The sequence below is a fragment of the Elgaria multicarinata genome, chromosome 4 (genome assembly GCF_023053635.1).
Source record: "Elgaria multicarinata webbii isolate HBS135686 ecotype San Diego chromosome 4, rElgMul1.1.pri, whole genome shotgun sequence".
Classification (NCBI taxonomy): domain Eukaryota; kingdom Metazoa; phylum Chordata; class Lepidosauria; order Squamata; family Anguidae; genus Elgaria; species Elgaria multicarinata.
In genome coordinates, this window is record NC_086174.1 from 114720164 (window position 1) to 114746925 (window position 26762).

The following is a 26762-nucleotide window of genomic DNA, read 5'->3' on the forward strand; positions in this document are numbered from 1 at the left end:
GACCTCCCAGCGCAACATGGCACACAGTGTCACACTGTTATATGGTACACAGTGTCCCCATGCAGTGCGCAAATGGACTCAGGTGTTGCTGAGAACAGCAGTCACTCTCCCAGATGCTGTCTGTGTCCCTAGCTGGGAGGGGGGGATGAATGTGAACGCACACAGCCAGCTGAGTCCCCATCAAGTCCCCATCCTTGAAGGAAATAATGATGACAATAACTTTTATGATTAGTTAAAATGGTTGAGAAAACTTTCTGAATGCAAGTATGGTATCAACATGCTGGCACAATACAAAGTATTGTCAGGGAATCAAGTTCTCTTTTGTTTTCAGCATGCTGGCTTTTTTTCCCTTTCATTTTTACCTACAATACATTACATTTGTCAACTTGCACTTACATTTGAGTTTTATGTATTCCGGGGTTCATCTTCTTTCTTTCTTTTTTACACACTAAGGCTGTTTTTTCCCCAAGTAAAAGCTACTGTGTTGAGTTTGGGTTCTGGTTCTGCCAGGTCCAAGTCATCAATCAAGTTTATTTATTTACAATATTTATATACCACTCCCCATTCAAAATTTCGGAGCTGTGTACAAGATAAAATAAATACAGAATAAAAGCACATTAAAATACTTTAAAAAAAAAAGCATGCAAAGTAAACCATGGCTGCTCATCAAAGGAAGTCTTCCTGGAGCTACAGCGTTTTCAGGAGGAACCAAAAGAAATACGAAGTTGGCGCCTGCCTGACCTCCAGAGGCAGGGAGTTCCATAGGAGGGGGGGGCTAACACGCTGAAGGCTCTTCCCCTGGTGGACTCCTATCAGAGGGTAGGTCTATGTGGAACCACCAGGAGCACGTTGATAGGGGAGAAGGCGCTCTCTCAGGTATCCTGGTCCCAAGTTGTTTAGGGCTTTGTACACTAGTACAAGAACCTTAAACCTGGCCTGGTAGTGAATAGGCAGCCAGTGCAGTTCCCTCAGCAAAGGAATTACATGCTGGAAAGGGGCAGCTCTGGACAATGGCCGAGCTGCAGCATTCTGCACTAGCTGCAGCTTCTGGAGCAGCTTTAAGGGCAGCCCCACATAGAGCGCATTGCAGTAATCCAATTTTGAGGTTACCAATGCCTGTATCACCATGGCCAGGCTATCCCTGTCCAGGAGAGGCCATAGCTGGTGAATCAGCTGAAGCTGGTAAAAGGCACCCTGAAATACCATGGCCACTTGAGCCTCCAGTGACAGAGATGGATCGGAGAATACCCTCAAACTACAAACCTGGTCTTTCAGAAGGAGTGTAACCCCATCTGGAACAGGCAATCTCCCGGTTCTTTTGGCTATCAATATGAAACAAGACACTTGTGCAAAAAGATGACAGATTATTGATGGGAAATGGATGCAGAATATATACTTGCAAAGAAAGTTAGCACCTCCTTCCAGCTAATCAAGCTTTCATAGCTGGGTTTCTATCGGGAGCACCGCAGTAGAAGCTGTCCCTTTGAGCCAAAGCAGGTTCTCCAGGCCAGTTGGGCAGTTATTCCTGAAGCGAGCTCAAAGCATGAAGCTTGCACATTGGATTTTATAGGCTCTCCTGCTAGATTCCTGCCTCTCTCTCAGGAACTGGCAGGCTGCATCCCTCCCCCTCCCCCACACCACCACCCTCAGAAGAAGCAGGTGGGCTCCCTCTCATAGGTGCTCAAACATTTTAGCTGGGAAACCAATTGGCCTGGTTAGGAGTGAAAACTTCCAAGCTCATCCTGAGATAAGACTCTTTGTGAAAAGGCTGACATAGCTTTAATAAAATTAGGTTTCATATATACATAATACAAAATACAATAAACTTTTTTCAGCCAGATGTGATAGCGAATTTACCCTAACCCTAACCCTGACATAACTATGAGAGGCCCATCCAGGGAATGAGGTATGCTCTTGTCAGCTAAAGCCTGCTAAAATCTACTCACTGTGTTAGGCTACACAGGTCTCTTAGCTGCATTTTGGAACTTTGTGAAGTCCATATTTCTGCTCACTAACAAGCTCAATAGAGCTACTCATTACCCATGGCCATCCTGACTTAAAATTTTACTAGGGCAATAGACTATAAGAAAAGGCTACCTTGTTTATTCACGACCCTTTCGGGCCCATGGACTTAATTTTACCAAAGACATTGTTGAGACTGACCAAACCAAATGAGAAATATTTGAGCACGGGACTAGTTCCTGGATCACTGATTTTCCTTTTTATGTCATCCAAGTGGATGAGAAATTCTATTCCTAGCATGAGAAACATTTAATAATCCTGGCAGTAAATGTAATATATTTGTTTCATTAGGTTTTTACACTATTTTCCCATACAATCCAAAATAGGTTTTCAGTCATCACTGACAAACGTCGCTAAATAAAAAGACACCACATACAACTGTTGCACAAATGTAATTGTTATGTTAAGTCACCCTTTACCCCTTGAGGAATCAACTGTCATCTGCCATTTTCCATTCATCCAACTTCATATGGCTTTGGACACTGAATGCTGTTTGACATCTTCCAGGTTAGAATTAGTTAGCCAATATTTAATGATTATATTTATGGAAGTACAAAATATAAAATGACACAATTACTGCTGGGTTTGGCTGGGTCACAATTACCTGCAGCTTCACCACTAGGAGCAGTTAAATGATTGTGCCTGCATTTCAACATTTCCAACTATGCAAAAAAGAAAGAAAGATGAAAGAAAGGGGGGGAAACACCCACTTGACCTTTAAAACACCCTATGCACTGATTGTAGAAAAAGCATTTAGAAACCTCGATGGAATATTTTTACTGTGTATGTACTATCAAGCAATTGTGTCAGCAGCAAATGTTAAACAATAATATCTTACAGTTGTTATTTTAATTTAGCCAGTGCCTGGAAGATTCAATCAAGCACAATCAAAAAGGTGCTCAGCTGTGCTCTTAACAAGCACAAGGTAGAAGCTGCTCACCAGCATACCCAATTGTTAACAACTTGTCCTATGAACATAAAGCTCCAGGATGCAATTCCAGAATATTACTAGCTCATAGACAAATGTATATATAACAGCTGTTATTATGAAAACTCCTCATACCTGTGGCTGCATCTTTTATCAGCAAGAGGCCTGCAGCCAGCTTTTGACTGTAAATCTCAATGTACATGACCCTCCCAACACCACCTAGATCCCAATCACCAGAGTGTGGGAGTTGTTCTCTCTGCTGTGTCCTCTCCTTCCATCCCATCCCACATCCCTAGGGTGACCCTACGGAAAGGCGGACAAGGTTCCTGTATCTTTTACAGTTGTATACAAAAGAGAATTTCAGCAGGTGACATTTGTATGCACGCAGCACCTGGTGAAATTTCCTCTTCATTACAACAGTTAAAGCTGCAGGAGCCCTACCCTCTTGACAAGATACAAAAGAGGGCAGGGCTCCTGCAGCTTTAACTGTTGTGATGAAGAGGAAATTTCTCTAGGTGCTGCATGCATAGAAATGACATCTGCTGAAATTCCATTTTCAATACAACTGTTAAAGATACAGGAGCTGTGTCCTCCTTTCCATATGGTCACCCCACACATTCCTGATGTATTCTCTAGATTGTTGTCATCCATTTTTATCTCTCCCCAACCTTCTCATGTCTTGTGCATGCATAGTGCCAATCTGTCTTACATACACTGTTCTTCTGTCCCTCTCTCTCTCTCTCTCTCTCTCTCTCTCTCTCTCTCTCTCTCTCTCTCTCTCATGTTTACTCCACAAATGAAAAGGTATCACAGACCAGCTTACAAAAGATCAATAAGGACAGTCCCTGCCCTTAAGCATACAATCTAAAAGACACAACAACAGAGGGGAAAAGATTGGGAGGGAGGAGTGGGGAAAAGCAAACTCAGGCAGTAGTCCTTGCTTACAAAGTTCTTATAACAACCAACTGGAATGGAAATAGTTCAAGGAGAGGAGAAGCCAAATGTCACTGGTCTTTTCACCTCTTCCTCTACTGCAGCCTGTTGGAATAGCCGCTGGCAGATAACAGTTGATGGAGGGAGCAGCCTAATAGAGCTGGCTTCTCAGCACAGCTGATAAAATGGCCTCTTTCCCTTCTCTCTTGAACTGTTCGTGCCATAATAAGTTTGTTAGTCTTTGGTGCCACAAGACTCTCTGTGGTTTGTGCACAGTCTTCATACAATACCAAATGACAATAGAATTATGATAGCCAGTGTTATCAATACAGATCTGGGCAGGATCTACGCTACTGCTTTAATGTGGTTTATAATAGCAGTGACAACTGTTGGGACCCAGGACACACTCTACATACAGTTTTCAAAATGTTTTCAAAGTGTCATATCCTGCTTGGTGTAGATCTGGTCTTGATGTCTTCAAAATGCCAGAGGTGGGAAAGGTGTTAAGGAAGAATGAGTGACACTGACTGATTGATTGACTGACACTCACACACACACACACACACACACACACACATACACACACCACTTTAATCAACTCACTGTCATTTCTCTCTGAGTATCATCAGACAAACGTTTTCTAGCACGCTCTTTACTGGGCACTCGTGGATTTTCACGGCTCCCTCTCACGATGCGATCTGCCTCCTACATGCCTCCTGCTGGTTTCCCGTTCCTTCTGCCATTTTTTTTTGGTAGTAAAATAGTCCAAACAAAATATGACTCTTATGAATTATAGTGAAATTTGGTCGCCATTTCTTGCCATGTGAAGAGAAGGTTCCCTATAAAACACCCACGAGGGGGTGCTGTCCCACTACACTGAATGGGCCATGTGGTTGCAGCTTGTTTCCCCTTTCTCCTGTGTGAAGAGCGTAGGAAAGGAAACATGATTTTCCCCCATCTGATGATACCCTCTCTCTCCCCCCCTCTGCTACTGATACTTCCTTCCAAAAACTGCTATTTCATGCATGCGCACACACACATCTGTCCAGTCCCTTTAGCTCGAGGGATGTCATCTTCTCTAAATATTGATAGCTATCTTCTTAAAAATAGTCAAAAGAGACCTCTACATGACATAAATGATCTCATGCTATTAGCTCTCATTAACAAAACATTAACTAATTAACCTGGTTATTAGCCAGCATATTTAATAATCATGGTGCCGGGGGAGGGGAGGGGATGAGTCTACCATTTCAAATATTCTTTTGGATGTTTGGAAGGTGAGGAAAGAAATCGTTTAGTTTTAATAATTCAATACTTCACAGTTATATTCTATTTTACCGTTTCACTACAGCAAGCTCTGTTTTCATCCCTGTTAGCTCCTGAAGGTTAAACTGATGCCAAAGGGCTTCTTTAAAGAAGTGTTTTATAGCATGCTTGCGACTGGCCACTCACAGATGTTTGCGAGACATTTTGACAATGCTGTGAGCCTCCTGTGTGTCTCCCACTCCTTTCTCCAGTTTTAGAGTCAAAAAATAAACCTCAAAAAACTCAACTCTTCTGAGAGATGTCAGGATTTCCTGCTGTGTGCAGGTGAGTTGCACGATAAAATGCCCACTAGAGGGCGATGACCCATTGAAATGTACAAGCCACGTGGTCGCTGCTGTCCTCTCCATGTAATTACAGCTCGTTTCAAATGCGGAAGAGAAGCAGGAAGAGAGCCATGGTAAGGAAACATGATTCTGCCTGCCCCGCCCCAGTCTGAAAGTCCTCAAAGTTAAGAATACAGATGATTATTTTTACAACACAGTTAGTAGAGAACCAAAGGACAGGTCCCTGTCCCAAGGAACTTACAATCTAAAATACAGCACAGTAAAGCATCAAAGAAAGGGGAGGGTGGTGGAGCCAGTAGTAAATAGGGAAGCTATACAAGTTTGTTCCATTTCCATGTGCTTAGGCATGGGATTTAGGGGGTTGTGCCTTTTGAGAAGGGACCTGAAGGAGGTAAGAGAGCTGGCATCTTTCATGTTGTTCCAAGCTTATGGGAGAGAATTGGGCAGAGTCTTTCGAAGATGCAGAAGACCTTCAGATGGCAGGTGGTGGCAGAGCTAAAGGAAGAAGGTTGATTTTGCTTTAGGGAACGTTTAAATCAGAGTTGATGAACCTCAGGCCCAGTGCCCAAATCTGCCCTGGGAGAGCCCTCTGGGGCTCTCTGGGTGGCCACGTCCCCTTTCCCCATGACACCAGGTTCCTTTTCCTATCCACAATCAATTGTTTGACATTTTCCTGTTTTCCAGATGTTTTTCCCCATTGTAAAAGGTTGAAATGCATCTTCTAAGGCTTAATTGCTGAAAATAAGAGCTTGAAGCTAAAATATGTTGGTATTTGTGGCTTTTCTCGCCTTATCTCTTTTGCCTTCAGCCCTCCAGTTACTGGAATGCATTCCCACAGAGCTCCCATGAAACTGAATTTGGTCCTCAGGCTGAAAAAGGTTTGACACCCTAGTTTACATGCTATACAGAAAGTACATTAGTAAAGGTAGCTAACTGAGGTTGTATCCCACTGAAATAACTGGGGACTCCAAGGGCTTTCCTACTTGAGGCTTTTAACCTGCCATTTTACCAAAGCATTTATTTATTTATTTATTTAATACATTTTTATACCTGCTGGGCGGTTCATAAAAATTAAAACCATAATAAAACAACCAACAGGTTAAACGCACAAATACAAAATACAGTATAAAAAGCACAACCAGGATAAAACCATGCAGCAAAATTGATATAAGATTAAAATACAGAGTTAAAACAGTAAAATTTAAATTTAAGTTAAAATTAAGTGTTAAAATACTGAGAGAATAAAAAGGTCTTCAGCTGGCGACGAAAGGAGTACAGTGTAGGCACCAGGTGGACCTCTCTGGGGAGCTCATTCCACAACTGGGGTGCCATAGCGGAGAAAGGCCTCCTCCTGAATCTGCTTTCAGATTCTTTGTGGGATTAAGATCAGCTCCTTTACACGTATTTCTTTTCTGGGAGTTTCCTGCCTCTGCCTTTCTATATGTTCCATTACACAACCCCTAGGTGGCACCTTGGTAGCTTGGAACTGTGCAAATAAGGGTTTCATGCCATCATTCATGGAAATACCAGCCTCTCCTCCTCAGAAAACCCATCTACTAAAATGGTTACAAAGAACAGGTGAGGCCCTGGGGGACGATGACATTGTGTAAAGCACCCACACATTGCCATGAGTGAGGAATCACGAGCACACAAAATAACTGCCTCATATAGAAAGGCTCAAAAGTTGTGTTGGAAGTAATCAGTTGTATCTGTTTCAGTACAGATGTGGACTGTGGGTAGGGTATGTGTATGGAAATGGAATGAAAAGGCCTTCCATGGGTTGGCACAAATAATCAATTAAAGAATTGTCGTGGATAATAACGCTATCCCAAAAGTGGCTAAATTCACATACTATTGGCTTGCCCACCTTCAGATACACGGCAGGACATTGCTTCCTCTGAAGAATTTATTTTATTTTAAAGTTGCTTACCATTCTCACTTTGATATTCTGTGGCCAGCAGGGCAGGAGAGTTTTGAATCTTTTTAATCATCCAGCTAATCAAGTTTTAGTGGTTTGACCTTGCTCTTCAGCAGCCCTCTGCTTTCTTGCTGTTCAGAAAAAAGGAGGTGAATATAATGAAACACCAAACAGAGAGCCTTTTGCCTGATTTTCATAGGTCCTCACTGTGCTTCCAAGATTAAGGGAGAATGTATCCTGTGAGCTGGCTCAAGGAACATGAATTAGAGTTATATTATTAAGGGAAAGAGCAAAATCACATAATTTGCCTTGTGCCAAGTGTTTCCAGTGAAGAGTGTTTGTATGTATGAGTGCCCCTTTGCTTTAGCAGAAGCATCAAAGGCTACTTCCTGCACAGTCAGACTTAGAAACTGAAAATTATTCCTAAACTTTAAGTTAAGTAAAACATTTTACAGAATTGACTGGAAAGACCCAGGATTTTTTGTTGTTGCAGGCAGATATAGTGAGAATTAGTGTATCACAGTGACTAATAGTGCAATCCTATGTGTGTTTACTCAGATGTATATTCCGTTGAATTCAATGGGACTTACTCCCAGGCAATTGTCTATAGGAAGGAAAGGAAAGGAACCTCTTGTGCAAGCACTGAGTCATTACTGTCTCTTGAAGGGACACCAGCTTTCATTGACGTTTTCTTGGCAGGCCTTATAGCGTAGGGTGACAATATTTTGGAAACCAAAAAAGAGGACAACATGGTCACCATGTTAAAATTATTTTTAAAAAATAATTTTAAAACCTCAAACTTTTTTTAAAAAATCCTAAACCTCAATAGAAGACAGATGTTTCAAACTTGGCATAGCGAAAGTCCTTGTTAAGAGCAATCATGATGCCAAGTTTCATCTCTTTAGCTTTAAAAATAACATTTTTTTAAAAAAAAATTAAATCCTCAAATTTTAAAAAATTCCTAAAAATCAATGGATGAACAGATCTGTTTCAAAGTTTGTATGGCTAAAGCTCTACCTAAAAGCTATCATGGTGCAAATTTTCATCTCTTTATCTTTAAAAATGATGATATTAAAAATAATTTTAAAACCTCAATTTTTAAAAAAATCCTAAAAAATCAGCGGATGAACGGATCTGTTTCAAGTTTGGTATGACTAAAGCCTTTACTAAGCACTACCATTGTGCCAAGTTTCATGTCTTTATCTTAAAAAATGACGGAGTTATAAGTATTTTTGTTAATTCCCATTAGAGCTGCTCTTTGGAGGGAAATCCGGATTTCCCCTCCCCCTCCCGGATTTATCATCAAAAAACGGACAGATCCGGGCAAATCCGGTCATATGGTCACCCTATTATAGCGGGGTGGTTTGCCGTTGCCTTCCCCGGCCGTTATTACCTTTCCCCCAGCTAACTGGGTACTCATTTTACCAACCTAAAAGTGCAGTTGAAGAATGTTTACACATAAGTAAGTCCCACATACCCCCATGGGTCTTACTCCCTAGGAAAAATATACTTTAGATTGCAACTTAAAGGCTGCTTTCGGACATCACTTTAACCCATGATGGGTTAGCTATTCACAATAGCTAATTTTGAAAAGAAGCTACTATTGTCCCCCACATTAGACAAATAAGCTCCTTTGTGTAATCTGAGTCAGCTCCATGCCCCCCTGTCCTGCCGTAGTCCTCCAGCGGAAGTCTGTTGTTTCACCCATTGACATCATCACACAGCCTGTTTTAACCTTCCACAATATCCCAATGAGGGGGGAGAGGTGTGGGGTAAAGTACAGAGGCTTAATCCAGCTTTTCCAGCATCATCCCAACAAGGGGGTAGTGGAAGTTTGCAGGATCAGGACCAAACTTCATACACAGCCTCCCTTAGTCAGGACACACACAATGCACTATCAAAACCCTGCACAATTACACACAAAGGAGAAAAAAACCCACACCAGATGCACCGAAAAAGGGAGCAGCATCTGAACCCAGTCACAGGGCTGGGCAAAACTGGTAGTAGGCCGGGGCCAGATGGGAAATGTAGGCCCCATTTCAAATTGCTCTTTAAAAAAAAAAAAAAAAACAGTTCTAAATACATATGAACTAGAATGATTTATATATTAAAAAAAGGTAATGGCAAGCACTTTTATTCAAGATGTATATAAGACATCACTTCTTCACATTCAGAAATACTTTACATGCTTTTCTTTGGGCAAATTCATCATCAACAACAGAAAAATCAAGCAACTTTGCCTTGTCAATGTTAATGTTCAAAACTGCTAATTCTTTCAAACGTTCTTGCACCATTGAGTAGGCCCCCTCAAAATTGTAGGCCCATGCCAACTGGCCCCACTGGCCCACCCTCTGCCCAGCCAAAGAGAGTGAGCTGTAAATGAAGAAGTCCCCAGTTCAAATCTCATTCATTATGAACTTGTCAAGTAGCGTAGTGGCAGCAGTGAGGTACAGTATTTCACTAACCATATGGTTTTTAGTTGCTCCTTCCAGATATATAAATACTGGTAGTACTCGCTGCCTCAGTCCTTCCAACTGCTTCTCTCTGCTTTAGTCACTCCAACTACAGTAATGCTATCCTACCTTACAGGGTCATTTTAAGGATTACTGAGATTATGTGTGTGAAGTACTCTGAACACTACAGTCTTATATAAATTCTAAACACTCTTTGTAGTACCAGATTTTCTGTATTAAAGAAGCAACCTCTCCTAAATGATACATTCATTCGTTTGTTTTAATGTTCACCTTTTCCTCCAGTGTTAAATATATTTTGTAATGGTAGATCAACATTTATTTTGAAATCCTTACCAAGAAATGAGAAAATGAACATTTAACTTGGAAAAAATATATATTTAAAAATCCTTTATTGATTTCACAGTCATTCGCCCTCACCTTTGAGTTGCTGCTGTGCTCTTCTCCTTCACACAGTAATTTCATTTTTGTGGCAATTACACTCCAAAGACATGCCGACTTACAGCTTGTATCATCAAATCGCCTCTGTTATGTTTATGGGGTTCAATATAAGTTGAGCTGTTTACTTCATTTTCATCCCTTCTTGATTTGGCAACGCTCTAATTAGTTTGTCAGAGAAGCATTTACCCAATGTATGGCAGGGCTGTAAAGCTTTTCTTTTTTCTAAATTTATGCAGGCAAGACTTGATAATGTGTGAAGCTGAAGTGACTCTCCTGGGAGTGACTACAAAGACAAGCATGCCCAGCAATAATTGGTCAGCTTTCGTTTGGCAAGAAACAGGACCAATATTTATAGGTGGCTTACCACGTCGTTATGCAACAAAGCAGGTATTACTCTTTATATCACTCTCCATCTTGTGTAGAGCATTCTACGTCAGCTTCCTAACGACAATCACATAGAGACGATTTGACTCCCAGCACTTGATTGTGGTTCACCTGAGGGCTGCCTTGACAGTGCCACACTGGCTTCACACTCCCCCAAACCTCGCAGTTTCCTTCCTGTGGGGTTGCGCTTGCTAACCCCACACCAAGAAGGGAGTGTGGGGTTTCCAGTGGCCATCTGCCCTCTTCCTGGCTTCTGGCAACCAATCACTAGTTGCCATCCTCCAGGACCGCCTCCTGGATCGGCCACAGAATGAGGTCAGGTGGTGGAAGACCTCGGGCAAGGTAAGTCCCTGACTTTTCAGGTGCGGGACTTCGGCTCTCTGCCCCAGACTGGCTCCGAATTAGCAACTGTGTCATATGACTGATGCTGAGCAGATTCAGAGCCACCCCAGGGCAAAAACAACATATAGACATCCCCCTGGTTTCTGCTTGTTTTATACTATGATTAAGATTGAAGGAGTTGGTTCATAGGGGCAGATGGATGGATGGAAACACAATAGGCGGGACCAGTAAATCTAGGAAAAAATAACAAAGCTATTGTCAACATTCATTAGTGAAACTCCAGAATATTGGATCTCCACCAGATACCGCACTGGTAACATCATTTCTTTATGGCTGTTGTCACACTCCACACTTTGGGCATTTGCATTTGTGACAGAAACTGGGACTAGAAATGGCTGAGTTAGGCTTGGGCTAGAACTTTGGGAAGAAGCAGGTGTTGTATCCAGCATCACGTCTAGCTTGCCAGTACTGCAGCTTTCTCTACCCTGCCAAGTCGAATCCATTAACAGTGCATCAGTAACTCCCTTTGGCAGGATACTATTCCTTTGGCTCACCAGATGCAGGTTGTCCTTGAGGACAGGAAATGATAAGGAGGTGGTCTCCTTCACTGCTGGCTCACTGTGCCGAAGCAATCTGAAGTGCCAGCGTCCTGTATGTGGCTCTGTTCTTGGGGGCCTTAGTGGAGATGGGTGGAAGATTGTAATGCAAAGTCTTTTGGGGGGTGAGTTCATCTTGAAAAGGCATTTAAGATCCATGAGCTTTCCTGCTGGAGATGAAAACTTCTCAAACTGGTTTGTTGATATGGATCAACACAGCAGCCTGAATTTTTGGACTCTCCTTGAGGTGTGGTTATGGGGACTGTCATGATGAACACCTGCAAAATCTGAAGGATCCCTTGTTCTCCAAACAGGCCAGAACCAGTAGCCCACAATAGCACCAATTCTTCATGGTTGTTCAGTCAGCTGGACTCTCTTCTCAACCACAGCCAGTATGGTAGAGTGCTGGAACGGGACTTGGGAGATCAGGGTTCTAGTTCCCCCATGACCATGAAGCTCACTCAGTGACTCCGGGCCAGTCACTGGCTCAGTTCACACAATCACAACAAGCCACGATGGCTTGTCATGAGTTTCAGTATGTGCCGGACACAATTTGCATAATCACCACCTGGTCATGTCTTATCAGATCATATGAGTCCACCATACTGAACAGCCAGAATGACCAACCAGATGACTATGGGAAGCCCACAAACAGGACATGAGTGCAATAGCACCCTTCCATTCTTGTTCCCTAGCAACCAGTATCCAGTGGCATACTACCTCCAATATTGGAGCCAATATATAGTTATTGGGCCTGTTCTGACAACACACTAAGCCATTGTTAGGCCACTAACCCTTTTGCACAAATTGTTAGTGAATGTGTTTAAACTGTGGTTATGTTGCCACCATGGTTAGGAATGGTTCACATGAGACGCTAAGCCATAAAGTTTAGCTCCAAATGCTTTAATGTGTGTACCTTCTGCACAGGGCTAATGTGACTGGTAGCCATTGATAGCCTTATCCTCCATGAATTTAAACCCCTTTGAAAGCCATCCAAGTTAGAAGTCATCACTACATCTTGGGGTAGTGAAGAGCAGTACGACAATGGAACCAATGACCTAGGGAGGCTATGGGCTCTCCCAAACTAGAGGCCTTCAACAGGCAGCTGGACAGTCATCTGTCAGGGATGCTTTAAGGTAGATTCCTGCACTGAGAAGGGGGTTGGACTCGATGGCCTTATAGGCCCCTTCCAGCTCTACTATTCTATGATTCCACAGGAAGCCAGATTCTGGCTGAACTTCAGGAAAAACTTCCTGTCTGTAAGAGCAGTATGACAATGGAACCAATGACCTAGGGAGATTGTGGGCACTCCCACACTAGAGGCATTCAAGAGACAGCTGGACCGCCATCTGTCATGGATGCTTTCAGGTGGATTCCTGCATTGAGCAGGGGGGGTTGGACTTGGTGGCCTTATAGGCCCCTTTCAACTCTACTATTCTATGATTCCATAGAATAACTATACACTGGATGAAGAAGTTCTTCTGTTTATCTGTCCTAAATCTCCCACCATTTGGCTTCATGGGATGACCATGGGTTCTAGCATTATAAGAGAGGGAGGAAAATGTAAATCCATTTTCTCCCCACCATGCATATTTTTATATACCGCTATCTGTCCTTCCCCTGACTCACTTTTTTTTCTAAGTGAAAAAGGCCCCCAATATGTTTCAAGCTCCCCTGCACCAGCTTGTATGGGCTAGAAAGCTGAAAGGACAGATTAACATTGCAAATGAAAATCTTAACACACTGAATCACCAGCACCCAACACTGCAAATGCAGGCCTGGCATGATTTTAAGTTATATAAACAATGCTCATATAACTTCTTTAAAAAACACACCTTCTTTCTGTTGGGTTTTATGGGTGTCAGATATAGCAAATGCCTTTGCTGACTGGAATCGAAAATGAGTTCACCATTGGAGCCACTACAATTTTAAAGAAATTGAATCATTCTAGTACATCAGGAAATGCAGGTGAGCAACATATTGGTCAAGGACAGATTCAAAGTCTCCTTAACTGCATTACTTGAAATGCACAATATTTGTTTCCTTCTGATCAGCCTATCAAATAGTAATAAGGGCAAAATGGATATGGGTTCTCCATGAAACGGGGCTATATCTTTTGCTCCTTTTCAGGACCTGTGAGCTTAATTTAATTCATGGAAATGTTACTCCAGTAGAAGCAAACTTGAGTGTAGTGGATGACCTGCAGTTATACAGGAGTCAAAAAAATAAACTAGAAATTGCAAATCAGAGATCTAGTTTCTTGTGCTACTTCAGCAGAACAAAACTTTATACGTTTATATTTGTATAACAAAATAAATGTATTGTTATTCATTATGACAGCAACAGCAACCAATCCCCCTCCCTGCCCCCAAAACTGCTCACCATTTTTTGCTTCTGTTGTGTGTGTTTCTGTTGTGTGTGTTTGCCTGACCACCTTCTTCTACAGCATTATAGCCTTTTATGGGACTTAGGCGCTGTCTATACATCAGGAAAGCCATTGGGTGGCTCCGCAGTGGTGCTGTGTCATTTATATTATGCAGTAGCCATTACGGAGCCATCCCAGGCCTTTCCCCCAAAACTCAAAATTAAAAAAGTTGGGGACTTACCCTGACTTTTTTCTATGGAGCAAGACAACAACCGTGCATCTGCATCTGTTGCTTTGCTCCAAAGTTGCAGCGGAGGCGTAACTGAGCTGATGGTGACCCCTGATTGGTCGCCATTTGCCCAGACATAGGAAGGGGGAGGGCCAGAGAGCTGGAATGCTTTTGCGCGCTTCCTCTGGCGGTGGCGGGAGAAAGAAATGCTTCCGCCCAGCAGCATCGGGACAAAGAAAGAAAGCCCCAGGTGGGGACAACCCCGCAGGAGTGCAAGTGCAGGGGTTTGAGGGATTGCGGCGCCAATGCATCATCGTATAGACACTCTTTAGTCTCCTCCACACCTCAGCTACTGCTTCCAAGGGGGAAGTAGGGTCACACCCATTTCCTAAATGGCACAGAACTGTGATTCAGTAGCATTCAGTTCAATACTGTGCCATATGTGAGGGGAGGGATTGTCCCCAGATCTTTTTGGTTTACTCTAGGGAGTACGACGGAGGGATTGGGCAGAAAGAGGAGATATTTGTTGGCTCCTTGGACACCACCCACATCATGATTTCCACAATTCCTTCAACCTATTCCCTGAATACACCTTAAAGAATTTACTATTTATTTATTTATTTATTTACCTATAAACAGATGCCTCCTGCCTTTCTAATGCAGATGTATTCCTCAAGTGGCATACAAAAATTGAAATAACAAAATATCGTGATAAAACAACATGAAATAAACCAATCCCAATACAATCTAATGTGGAGATGGGATCGCCAAATAAAAACAAAGTTCACCATAGAAAACATGATCTGCCAGGCAAGCTTGCCAGCACAGAAAAGCCTTCACTAAATGGCAGGGGATAGCAGGGAGAGAGCCTAATGAACCTCATGGGACTGAGTATTCCACACTCTTGGTGCAGCTACTGAGAAGGCTCATTTTCTTGTCCCAACCACTCATGCTTTTACCATGGTTGGAACACAAAGAAGGCCTCTCCACTAGATATTAGCCAGCCAACAGGCTCATACTGGAAGAATTCATCCCCAAGGCATCCTGGACCCAAACCATTTAAGGATAATCACCAAGACTTTGAGCTGTGCTCAGAAAGAAATTGGCAACCAGTGCGGTAGTTTCAGGATGGGTGTAATATGGTCTCGTGGACCAACATCCTTGCTGCCACGTTCTTGGCCAAATGAAGCTTCCAAAAATTCTCAAAACATAGCCCTATGTAGAGCCCAAAGCAATATTCCAATCAGGATATAACTGAGGTATTCATTGCTGTGGACAAGATGTGCCACTCATCCTCTGCTTGGGAGGGTGAGCAGCTCAAAAGCAAGTCCCTTTGTTATCTCCTAACTCCATGGGGATTCCTACCCCCAAGGGGAGATGTTTGGGAAGGGAACCCTCTGATCAGCTCGATCAGTGGTTGTTCTGTGACAGCCAAACCCGGACACTATGCCCCTGTTGAGACGACACACTAAGCCACAGTGGTTAAGCATTTTGAGCTAAACATTATGGCTTAGCATGCCGTATGAACTATGACTTAGCATGTCATGTGAACCATTCCTAACCATGGTGGCTACAAAACATGCTCACTAATCATTTGCTGCAAAAGGGTTAGTGGTCTAACTGCAGCTTAACATTTTGTGTGAACAGTCCCATTGAGTTAATTGTGGGTTAAACAGCCCAGATTTTACCTACAATTAGCTGTTAGGTTAACTTTAGGTTGTTTAACCCAAAATTAACCCATAGTGTCCAGGTTTGGACATCACGGAGCAACCTCTGATCAGGCTGATCAGAGGTTGAATATTCAAAATGGTGGTAGCATGCACAGCAAGCCATGGGTTAATTAACCCACAACTTGTGGTTGTTACATTCAAACAGTCCCATTGACTCAGACAGAGACCATGCAACAGAAATAATTTGTAGCTCGCCTTGAAGGCAAACACTAGGGTGGCCATGTGTTCTATGTTACAGAGAACACTCTTCAGTTTGAAGGGCTGTCAGATTATTGTTGTCTGTTTGAAGGCATTCTCTGTTTAAAGGCTATCCAATCTAAGTCTGCTTTAAAGAGAAATAACCCTAAGAAGGGCCTCCATCCCTATTTAGCACCTGAATAGCAGACTGAGCAAGCACTTGGGTAACCTGGCCAAAATCTTCCCAACTATTGTGAGACATATTGAATTTCAGTTTAAATTTGAGTAATTTAATGTAAATTTGCATCTATACATGTATACCAGCAAATGCTAATGTTATGCACTCTTGTGTAGGGTGACCATATGAAAAGGAGGACAGGGCTCCTGTATCTTTAATAGTTGCACAGAAAAGGAAATTTCAGCAGGTGTCATTTGTATATATGGAGAACCTGGCGAAATCCCTTCTTCATCACAACAGTTAAAGCTGCAGGAGCTATACTAGAGTGACCAGATTTAAAAGAGGGCAGGGCACCTGCAGCTCTAATTGTTGTGATGAATTTTCACCAGGTTCCCCATATATACAAATGACACCTGCTAAAATTCCCTTTTCAATACAACTGTTAAAGATACAGGGGCCCTGTCCTCCTTTTCATATGGTCACCCTAATCCTGTGTCGTCTTCTACCTTTTTTGTTTTCATGATACATTTCCTCCTTTTTGGCAATGCGAAAATGGCCGTCCTGACCAACATCCTCGTTACCGCTGGCCTGACAATTTCCCATTACGATTTCGTCTTTTCTCCTCACTTTGCACATAAAATTACTCCTGCAGCACCTGAGTGTTCTTTCCTTATGAAAGCTTGATGCATTTAGTTTCATCACGAAGTTTAATTATACTGAGGAGGGTTTTTTTTTATATACTGAAAAGGAATATGAAATAATGACAGTTGACATCTTCAGTGCTTAATAATAATAAGCCCAGAAATATAAATTACTGCAGCAATTACAGCAGCACAAATAACACCATTAATGCAATCAACAGTTAGTGTGAGTATTTGACAACAACCTTTAATCTTCCTTTAAGTGCACCTATTTTATATTCTTTGCACCAGAATGCAATCTAATTAAACAATTAATGATACTTTAGTTACCAAGAAGGTAATTACACCGGAATTCAGAAATAAGACATTTTATTATTTTAAGCTATTATTCAGAATGGCATTCCTCTCTGTGCAGTTTGATTCGCACCCATAGCTTAGTTTTGTTTATTTGTTTGTTTTAAAAGTCATGATTAAACCTTCAAATATCCTGATAAGCGCCTGTGGTGTTTTGTTTTGTTTCGAAAGATTGTTGTTAGAACCCTTTGAACACGTGCGACAGGGGTGACAAAAGATGAAAAAACTGCTTAAAAAATTACAGCCCTTATATTAAAGTTACTGAAAAAGACAACTTGGCTGGGCCTTTAAACAGGGAAGCCTTTTCCTCTTGTTTCTGCCTATTTCAGGTCTCTTCAGTTTCCTGTGTCCACTGCTTATTCTGCCCCTTTCCTTCAGGCCCTTTGGCCTTGGGTTTTTCTCTCTTCTGGTGCGTCTCTTCCTAGTCACCCAACACAACTACTCTTTCCACAGGACTTTGTAAAGTTTTCATCACAGCCTAATTAACAATGCTTCCTTAACACAGAAGCTGGAATGTGAATGTTTTGTAGTTAGAATGTCCATGTAAGCCGTTCAACCAAACAGAGCACTGTGGTTTTCAAACCATTAACCCATAGGAAACCTTTCCAGATTCACTCACAGAACACCTGAATGTCTGCCACAGAAACCCAGGGTTGAAGAAGATTCTAGGAGCACCTATCTAGTTCCGCGTTATGCCTCATTGCTGCTCAACATGAACTGAGGCTGAAGACAGGGGTAAAATTGATTATTGCATTTATACCCTGCCTTTTTTCCTCCAAGGAACCCAAGGCGGTATACATAATCCTCCTACTCCTCCATTTTATCTTCACAACAACAACCCTGTGAAGTAGGTTGGGCTGAGAGGTTTTTACTGGCCTAAAGTCACCCAGTGGGCTTCCATGGCCAAGTGGGGACTAGAACCCGGATCTCCTGACTCCCAGTCCAACACTTTAGCCACTACACCACACTGGCTCTCACTGCTGTATACAGCAGTAGTGCCAATTGACATAGGTGTGCACAAGGGGTCTGCCAGCTGTGCCCAGGGAAACACTAATGTCTGAAGCAATAAGCACCAAATTGGGGGGGGGGGGGCATTGAGTAGGAATCCAGAAGGGGATCCAGACCAAGCAGGAACGGTCCTCTGGCTGCCCTCTGGCTACCTCACTGCCACCAACAATGTGCTGTTGCTCCCGGCAGCAGGAATGAAAAGGAATTGCTCTGCTGAGAGCCTCTCTGCCAGGAGCCATACTTTAAAGAGGCCAGGAGGAAGGACCCTGAAGGCTAATAAGCCCTTCCTCTGGCCAGTGTGACTACAATTCCCACCAATGCTGAGGCTTGAGAAGCATCTCCTCACTCTCCTCCCTCACCTGCAATGGCCCTCCCATAGTCAGGAAAGCCAAATGCGGAATAGGGCATCAGTGTCTGCAGTGTTTAATAAATAAATGAATAAAAATAGTATCTTTTATTATTGAGTATTCAAAAAATGTTCATCTTTTTTTAAAAAAAAATCCCTGGGTGCACACCCTAATGAAATGTATTGTGCATGCCTATGCCAATTGAAAAGCACTCTTACCATATTTAATTTATAAGAACAGAGGAAACTGCCTTAGCCTTGGCTACACCACAGATGGGTATGTGTGGCCCCTCCAGATGTTGTTGGCATTGTTCTATCCTCCCTCACCATTGGCTGTGCTGGCCAGGGATGATGGGGATTGCAGTCCAACAACCTCTGGAGGGCTACCTCTGGAGCTGGTGTATTTGGTGATGGCCTTGGTGCCTTCAGACACAGCATACTTGGCCAACTCCCTGGGCAAGAGAAGGTGCACAGCGGTCTGGATCTCCCAGGAGGTGATGGTGGAGCGCTTGTTGTAATGGGCCAGGTGAGAAGCCTTGGCGGCGATGCGCTCAAAGATGTCATTGACAAAAGAGTTCATGATGCTCATGGCCTTGGACATTCCTACCCCAGGTTAGGGAAATCTGGCCCTCTTGGGTGCTCAACGGACCTCCACTCGAGCCATGGGCTTCCGAGGAGAACGCACAGACTCTCCTATCATTGTGCCCAGGTCTCCCTTCTCCCTGCTGGGGCACTGGCAGAGAGAAGGGAGACTTTCCGGTGCCGGTCATTGTCATCTCCCTGTTGTCATGTGCAAGCCTCCCTTCTGGTGCCCCAAGGGCACTCAGGAAGTTTGGTTGCCTGCTCACATGACATTGGATTTACCCATGTTTAGGGACCATGCCACAGTCACCTGCAGTAACAGGATACAGTTGCCTCCTTCACCTCCCCTCCAAAAGACAAAACTAAACCTCATGTAGAAACAAATGTCTCTAGTAATATATCTTTATTGGTTAATTCAATAAAATAAAAGAGAATTTTAGTGAGTTCAGGGCTGTGCCCATTTCTGTCCGGCTTCATTTCTTCTAGCCATTCGTTATTTTACTATTTAATCTAATGTGATTTTCAGAAATGAAAGGCGCCAGTTATGGAATGATATTCAATTGACTATTCTCCCTACATTTTAAAAAGCCATTTAAAGCACAATGAAGAGCTGATGCCTGCCAAAGATCCTTCCAAATGATTTCTCTTCCATTGCTTAATATCCAGCGTTAGAAGGTGCAATACGATTCCCAGCGATCTGGTATACTTTGATAGAAGATTATACCTTTGATAGAAATCCATATACTTTTGAAATGTATATGTAAATTGCTGCAGCTCTGGCTATCATCCTAAGCACAGGCCCTTCCAAATATTTAACTGAGTTCCACTAAAATCGGGGGCACGTACTTCTGCATAATGGGTTGCACTTCAAAGGAGTGTACACAGCAGATACACACATAGACATGAGCTTTTCATTTTAGCTTCTGCTTCTGGAACATCTTTTTTTTAATGTTTGGGCTTCAGTGCAGAAATTGCTGAAAAGGAAACTGGAATATAGTTATGCTTCAAGTGTGTATAAACCTGAGGGAGATTGTTGAAGCCCTGGGCCAAACCAGGAAATGTTCCCTCTCATTTCTATTCCAAAGCATCGTCCTCAGAAACAAGCAGGCACAGCAGGCTGGCTCCTGGGACAGTGCCTAGGAGACAGCATGGATGGATGATGAACTGGCCATGAAAAGAGAGGTGGATCTCTGTTGGACCCACTCCATCACCATCCTCTTATATCTGGTCAAGAGGGCTGGTCAAGAGGGCTGCAGACGTAACTGTTGTGATGAAGAGGGAATTTCACCAGGTGCTGCACGCATACAAGTGACACCTGCTGAAATTCCCTTTTCTATACAGGAGCCCTGTCTGCCTTTCCATATGGTCACCCTAACCATACTGCCCTCCACAGAGGCAAAAAAACATGCATGCAACCATGTTAAAACACCTTCCCTCACTCCCCACTACCCCTTCATACCCCCCTGTTCTCACTACTATTCTCCATCTTGCCTTTTTTTCTTCTTTTTTTCCTGTGTTGCTTTCAAAGTGTAGTGCCTACCTCTGCTTGCCATTTTTACTTTCTGAGAATGTCTTGCGGGCACCAAGGGAAGTGTCTGCAGGCAAATTGGCACCCACGGGCTCTGTGTTGGGGAACCAAGAGAGATCACGCTCTGATTCTATGGATGGAATCTGAAAACCATGCATAAGAGTGTCCAGCACCCAAAATTAATAAGAACCTTTTCTTAAGATAAATATCCACTTTCTGAAGCTCAGAATGGAGTCACTGGCTACAAGCTAGACTTTTCAGGGTAAACTGTACCTGGCACCTGTTTCTTGTTAACAGGAATCGCACTGTGGCGCTCTCTGCAGTGACTATATTTAACTTGTATAGAGACATCCAGTGAGTGCTTCTGGAAACAATTCTAACAGGTTTAAATAAGGAGGAAGTCAAGCTGCTCACGGCTTTCAGACCCCAAGCATGAGGGGCAAAGCTGCCGAGTACCCTGCTGACCAGAAATCATTCTGATTGCCGGTGTCCAAACGTAATCTCTGTAGTAAGGGCTTTATTGCAGTATTTTACTCAACAGGATTTTAATTGCTTCATACTTTACAAATGTAGGGACTCTTGAGTGTTTGGGCTAGATATTTGATGCCACCTGAATCGCTTTTTCTGGAGTAGAATGCAAAGAAGGGGGATAAAAAAAAGGGGGGAGGAAGCACCAAAGTTGTTCTTGTTTTATTTATTTATTTATTTATTTATTTATTTGGGAGAATGTTTTTAAAACTGAAGAATCTATATAGGAGTAAAAGGGGGAAATGAATCGTGACAAGTCTGTGGGTTGTACAAGAAAGCATCGTTCTATTTTAGCATCTTGAGAGCCAGTGTAGCGTGGTGGTATGCCATAAAGTGGATAGAGAGCTGGACATGCACCTGGAGGTAATGGTACATCTAGGTAATTTTAGACCCTGGATGTAATACTCTTATGGTGTGGGTGGTGGTGGTGGTTAAATGGCCTCAAGGTCTAGCTCTAGCTGTACCATTGTCCAGTGGACCCAAATTCAATGCCCAATGGGTGACATTGGGCTTCAGTCATAGTCATATCTGCATAAAGCACAACTGAATGAAAAACCCTTAAGTATATAGCTGGTGATGCAAAGATTCCTGTAAGTACACCCAATCACTTGTAGGTCCTGTTCTCTGGTTTCCAGTTCAATGCAAGACAAGGTTATGCCATTGGAAGGCTGGTCCTGCAGCCACCCCTAATTTCGGGAGTATGTATGGGACAGTGATTAGAAACGGGCAGGATCTACACTACTGCTTTATAATGGACAACGCTGCTATCTTTCCGGTGCCAGGTTAAGACTTTCCTCTTTGCCCAGGCATATGGCAGCACATCTTAATCACCCACATGTTTAGTTTTTTTTAACAGTTTTTAATGCTTTGTGTGTGTATGTTCTGTGTTTTAAATTTTTAAATTTTGTATACTTGTTTTTATCTCAATTTTAGAATTTCTGTAAACCGCCCAGAGAGCTCTGGCTATGGGGGCGGTATATAAGTGTAATAAATAAATAAATAAATAAATAAATAAATAAATAAATAAATAATGTTTTATAACAGTTCTGACAACTGTTGGGGCCCAGGACACACTCCATATACTGTTTTCAAAGTGTTAGATCAAGCTCGGTGTAGATCTGGCCCCTGGGTTTATTCCCATGTCTGCCTGTGCATATGGACATTCCAACAATGTTTTGGAAGTCTGCCATTGCTTACTGAGATCAGCCTGCCTGATTGTAATGCACATTCAGGTGCATTTTATTCCCAGATGAATACTAAAGGGAAAAAGAAAAAAATAGGCTTTGTTCCTGGAAAAATAAAGAAAGTTAGGTCTACAGGATTATTATTGTCAAAATCAATTGAGCAGGGGAAGGTTTGTTGGCACGCTGTGAACTGTACACAAGCCTTTACAAAGTGGCTTTCTGGTTTCTTATTACTGTCCAATGAATTTGATGCATACATCATCTAAGACTGGTTCCCGAAATTATATAATTAAAAAGGCATATTATCTGTTCAACTGCCATTATGTTTTGTTCAAGACTATCCTGCGAGCAATGTGCCTTTCACCACCATCCTCATACATGTGGAGAGCAAATGCAAGAGGTTCTCTCGGTGTGTGCTTTTAAAAATTTCATGGAAAACAAAATGTTTTTCAAACTTTCATTTTACAAAGTAAGTTTTGCTTATTTCACCAGCCGTTGCTTATTCCATCTCTCCCCCTGCTTCACAACCCCGTTGCTCTGTCACAGATTCCTACATCCAAAAGAGGCAGTTTTATGATTGGTTTGGTAGCATTAGTAACATATCACACATTGAGCAATTTAGCTGACAAATTATTCTTGGATTGCCTTTCCGTTTCATTTTGTGCTGTTCAAGGAGTGGGAGGAGAAATAGATATTGATCCATTTCTAGTAATTAACATAAAAGCTGGAGTAAGAGCATGAGGAGGACCAGGCAGGAAGGGCGAGCTGGAGAGCTCTACCAGCTGTGGTCAGGGCTGACCCTCCCATTCGACAGAATGAGGCAGCTGATGATGGGTGTTGTGAGAAGTCAGATCATAAATGAATGATCAGTGTTGTTTTTGTTGTTTATTCGTTCAGTCGTTTCCGACTCTTCGTGACTTCATGGACCAGCCCATGCCAGAGCTTTCTGTTGGCCGTTGCCACCCCCAGCTCCCCCAAGGTCAAGTTTGTCACCTCCAGAATAGCATCCATCCATCTTGCCCTTGGTCGGCCCCTCTTCCTTTTACCTTCCACTTTCCCTAGCATCAGCCTCTTCTCCAGGGTCTCCTGTCTTCTCATTATGTGGCCAAAGTACTTCAGTTTTGCCTTTAATACCATTCCCTCAAGTGAGCAGTCTGGCTTTGTTTCCTGGAGTATGGACTGGTTTGATCTTCTTGCAGTCCAAGGCACTCTCAGAATTTTCCTCCAACACCACAGTTCAAAAGCATCTATCTTCCTTCGCTCAGCTTTCCTTATGGTCCAGCTCTCGCAGCCATAGGTTACTATGGGGAATACCATTGCTTTAACTATGCGGACCTTTGTTGTCAGTGTTTTACACTCAGGGAAAGGTGCTTGTGGAATTGTCTGCCTTAGTTACCAAAATAACTGTACTAACCTTGGCTTCTTTTGCACCTTGACTGAGGATAAGGGGTGGGATACAATTTGCTGTCCTGACTCAGGCAAGAAAATCTCTTAGACCAGCCTTAACCACAGTCTTCTCCCACCACCATATCAGTAATTGGAGCAGTCCTGAGCCCCCTGAGAAGGAATGGGAAACACTGATTACTAGGTATGTGTTTTTGGGGGGGAGGGGCTTTTCATTTTAACAGCATAAAAGAACTGCAGCAGCTGCCAAGACATGGTTTAGTGCACTGTAACAAAAGTGTCAAGTGAGGTTGCTAAAAGGTGCAAGCCTATGCATTTAGACAGAAAAAACAGCAGCAGCAGCAGCAACAACAACAATAAGTTTATTTCTTACTTGCCTCTCCCTCTGGATTGAGGCGGGGAATAACATTAAATACAACAATACAAGACATAAAACTGGTTAAAAGAGCATATAAAACTGATACAATATTAAAATAACAATCACATCCATCTTAACATTTTAGGTTTAAAATTCATCTGGGTAGGCCTGCCGGAAGAGATTAGTCTTTATGGCTGTGTTAAACTCAGAGAGAGTTTTAAGTTGACAAATCTCTTCTGGCAGGCCATTCCACAGTCTGGGGGCGGCAGAAGAAAAGGTCCTACAGCTCCCAGAATTTCTGGTTGGTGAAAACATGGAGTTGTAGGTTGTTTACAGAACCACCTACAATCCCAATCTGAATTTTTTTGGTGTGTGTGTGTGTTTATTCTAGAGTAGAAAAAAGGTCCAGGGCTGCGTAGCAGTTAAAGTGTTGGACTGGTCTTGGGAGATCTGGGTTCTAGTCTCCACTCAGCCATGAAACTTACTGAGTGGCTGTGGACCAGTCGCTGACTCTCAGCCTAACCTACTTCACAGGTTGTTGTGAGGACCACTTTGGGACTATGTGAACCACTTTGGGGGACCATTTGAACCACTTTGGTTTCCTTGCAAGAAGAAAAAAAATGTTTGATCTTATATAAGAATATGGTAGTGTAAGGCTTATTGCTCAAGATCTACCAGACTGATTTTGCTCATTTTTGTTTTAAACTGAAGCTTGAGCAGTGTAGATGTGCATAAAATTTTGAAAGTTTGAAAAAGTTCAAAGCATGAGCTTTAATAGTCAAACAGTGTGTTTCTGTGCCTTGGCCAGGAGCCTGAGGCAGTTGGGGAACTACAGCTGCCACGTAGTTCTGCACTGAGCAGGAATGGAGGGAGTTGTGAGTTGAGCTTGCTCTTGGAGCAGTCATATTGTGAGTTAAGCCCTCTCTTGGAGCAGTCATATTGGCAGCAGGGTTGATGGTGAAGGCGGTGAAGGCTCTGAGGCATTGGTCATGGAGGAAAAGAAGTGACCCAAGGAAAAGCCAGGATTTAAAATGTGGGGAAAGGGAATGAGGTGGACTTGAGTCCCAAGGGGAAGAACCGAACATCATTCAGGGGTGATGAGTGTGAAGAAATGAGGGCCAAAAGACCTCGGTTGGGTTAAAAGAAAGTAACCTCCATGCTGCTTCTGGATGACTCACATAGCAGGAGTCAAAGAATAATATGTTTTGCTCTCAGTCAATTAGCGTCCATGGTGACATGATTTTAAATGTAATAATAAAATAAATAAATAAACTAACATAGCTGCTTGCTGTGTTTTGTGTGTTTTGAGCCTCAATGAGGAAGGCTGCTTTTTGTGGCTCTACCACCTCTTGTAGTGGTGGCAAACTTTTTTTTCTTCTTAACAATAAAAGAAAGATTGCATCCTCTAAAGACATTTTGGGGGTGATTTTAAAGCCGAATGGAATGAAACAGAATAGAAATGGATGTTTACTAGAAAGATTGTAAACTTGATTTGTGCTAAACCGAGAGAGAACTGCTATAAATGGTTGTATTGTTGGTACTTGACACCTAAAACCCAAATAAAATCTAAAATACAGACAATTGTAATTGTTGGAAATGTGGTTTAGAATCGGCAGATTTTATGCGTATGTGGTAGTCATGCCCATGTATTCAAGTGGTTTGGAAGGAAGTCAAAGGAGATATCAAAAGAATGACTGGATAGTATTTAAACTTTGACCCCCAAAATGATGCGGTTACAATTTTTTCATGCAAGTGCAATAAAACCATATTGACCAATTGTCTGTAATCTATTAATAGTAACAAAACTTATCATTGAAAAAAACAAATGGGAAAATACAAAGGCAGTTACACGTAGTCTGGGTTCATACAATACACACTGACCCATAGTGGTTTATTTTACAGAACACCACAACATCGCAACTAAGATTGTATTGCCTGAATTTGCTTTCCTTTTCCCCCTCCTCCTCCTCTCTCCCAATCCCCTTTCCTTTTCTGTCATGTCTTTTAGATTGTACGCCTGTGGGCAGGGACTGTCAAGAAATACTTTTGTAAGCCGCCGTGAGAGCCTTTTTTGGCTGAATGGCGGCATAAAAATCCTTAAATAAATAAAATAAATAAATAAATGATGGGTTAGCATGTTGTCTGTGGGATGGCCTCTCCCCCATGGTGGGTTATTTCCCCCAAAGAAGCTACCCTGAGAACCTACAATCTGCAACGAGGTTATTGTACTTATGGTGGGTTATTGTATTGTCTGGAGATCACCTCCAGAGCTGCTCGGCAACAGCAGCCAAAAAAACTGCCACTGCTCTGCCCCTCTCAAGCAATCTCTATGCCTGCCGCTAAGGAAGCTGGCCACCTGCCCAGCTGGGCAAGAGGACTATAGGAGGAGGAGAGGCAAGGTTGTGTGAGGGATAAACTACTTTGAGTAACTTGTTTGCCTGATCATCTGACAGGAGTACAGTAACTTGTTTGCATAACCAGCGACCCAGCGGAGCTTGCCACCCA

At 42.6% G+C, this 26762-nt stretch overlaps 1 protein-coding gene across 1 annotated transcript in view; it reads left to right on the plus strand.

Annotated features, from left to right (window-relative positions):
• Positions 1-26762, plus strand: part of LOC134398220 (protein eyes shut homolog) — a 614610-nt gene that overhangs the window by 337788 nt on the left and 250060 nt on the right. The window contains exon 22 of the mRNA XM_063125472.1: positions 10560-10710. Coding sequence (XP_062981542.1) covers positions 10560-10710 — 151 coding nt within the window. The remainder of the gene's footprint in view (positions 1-10559; positions 10711-26762) is intronic.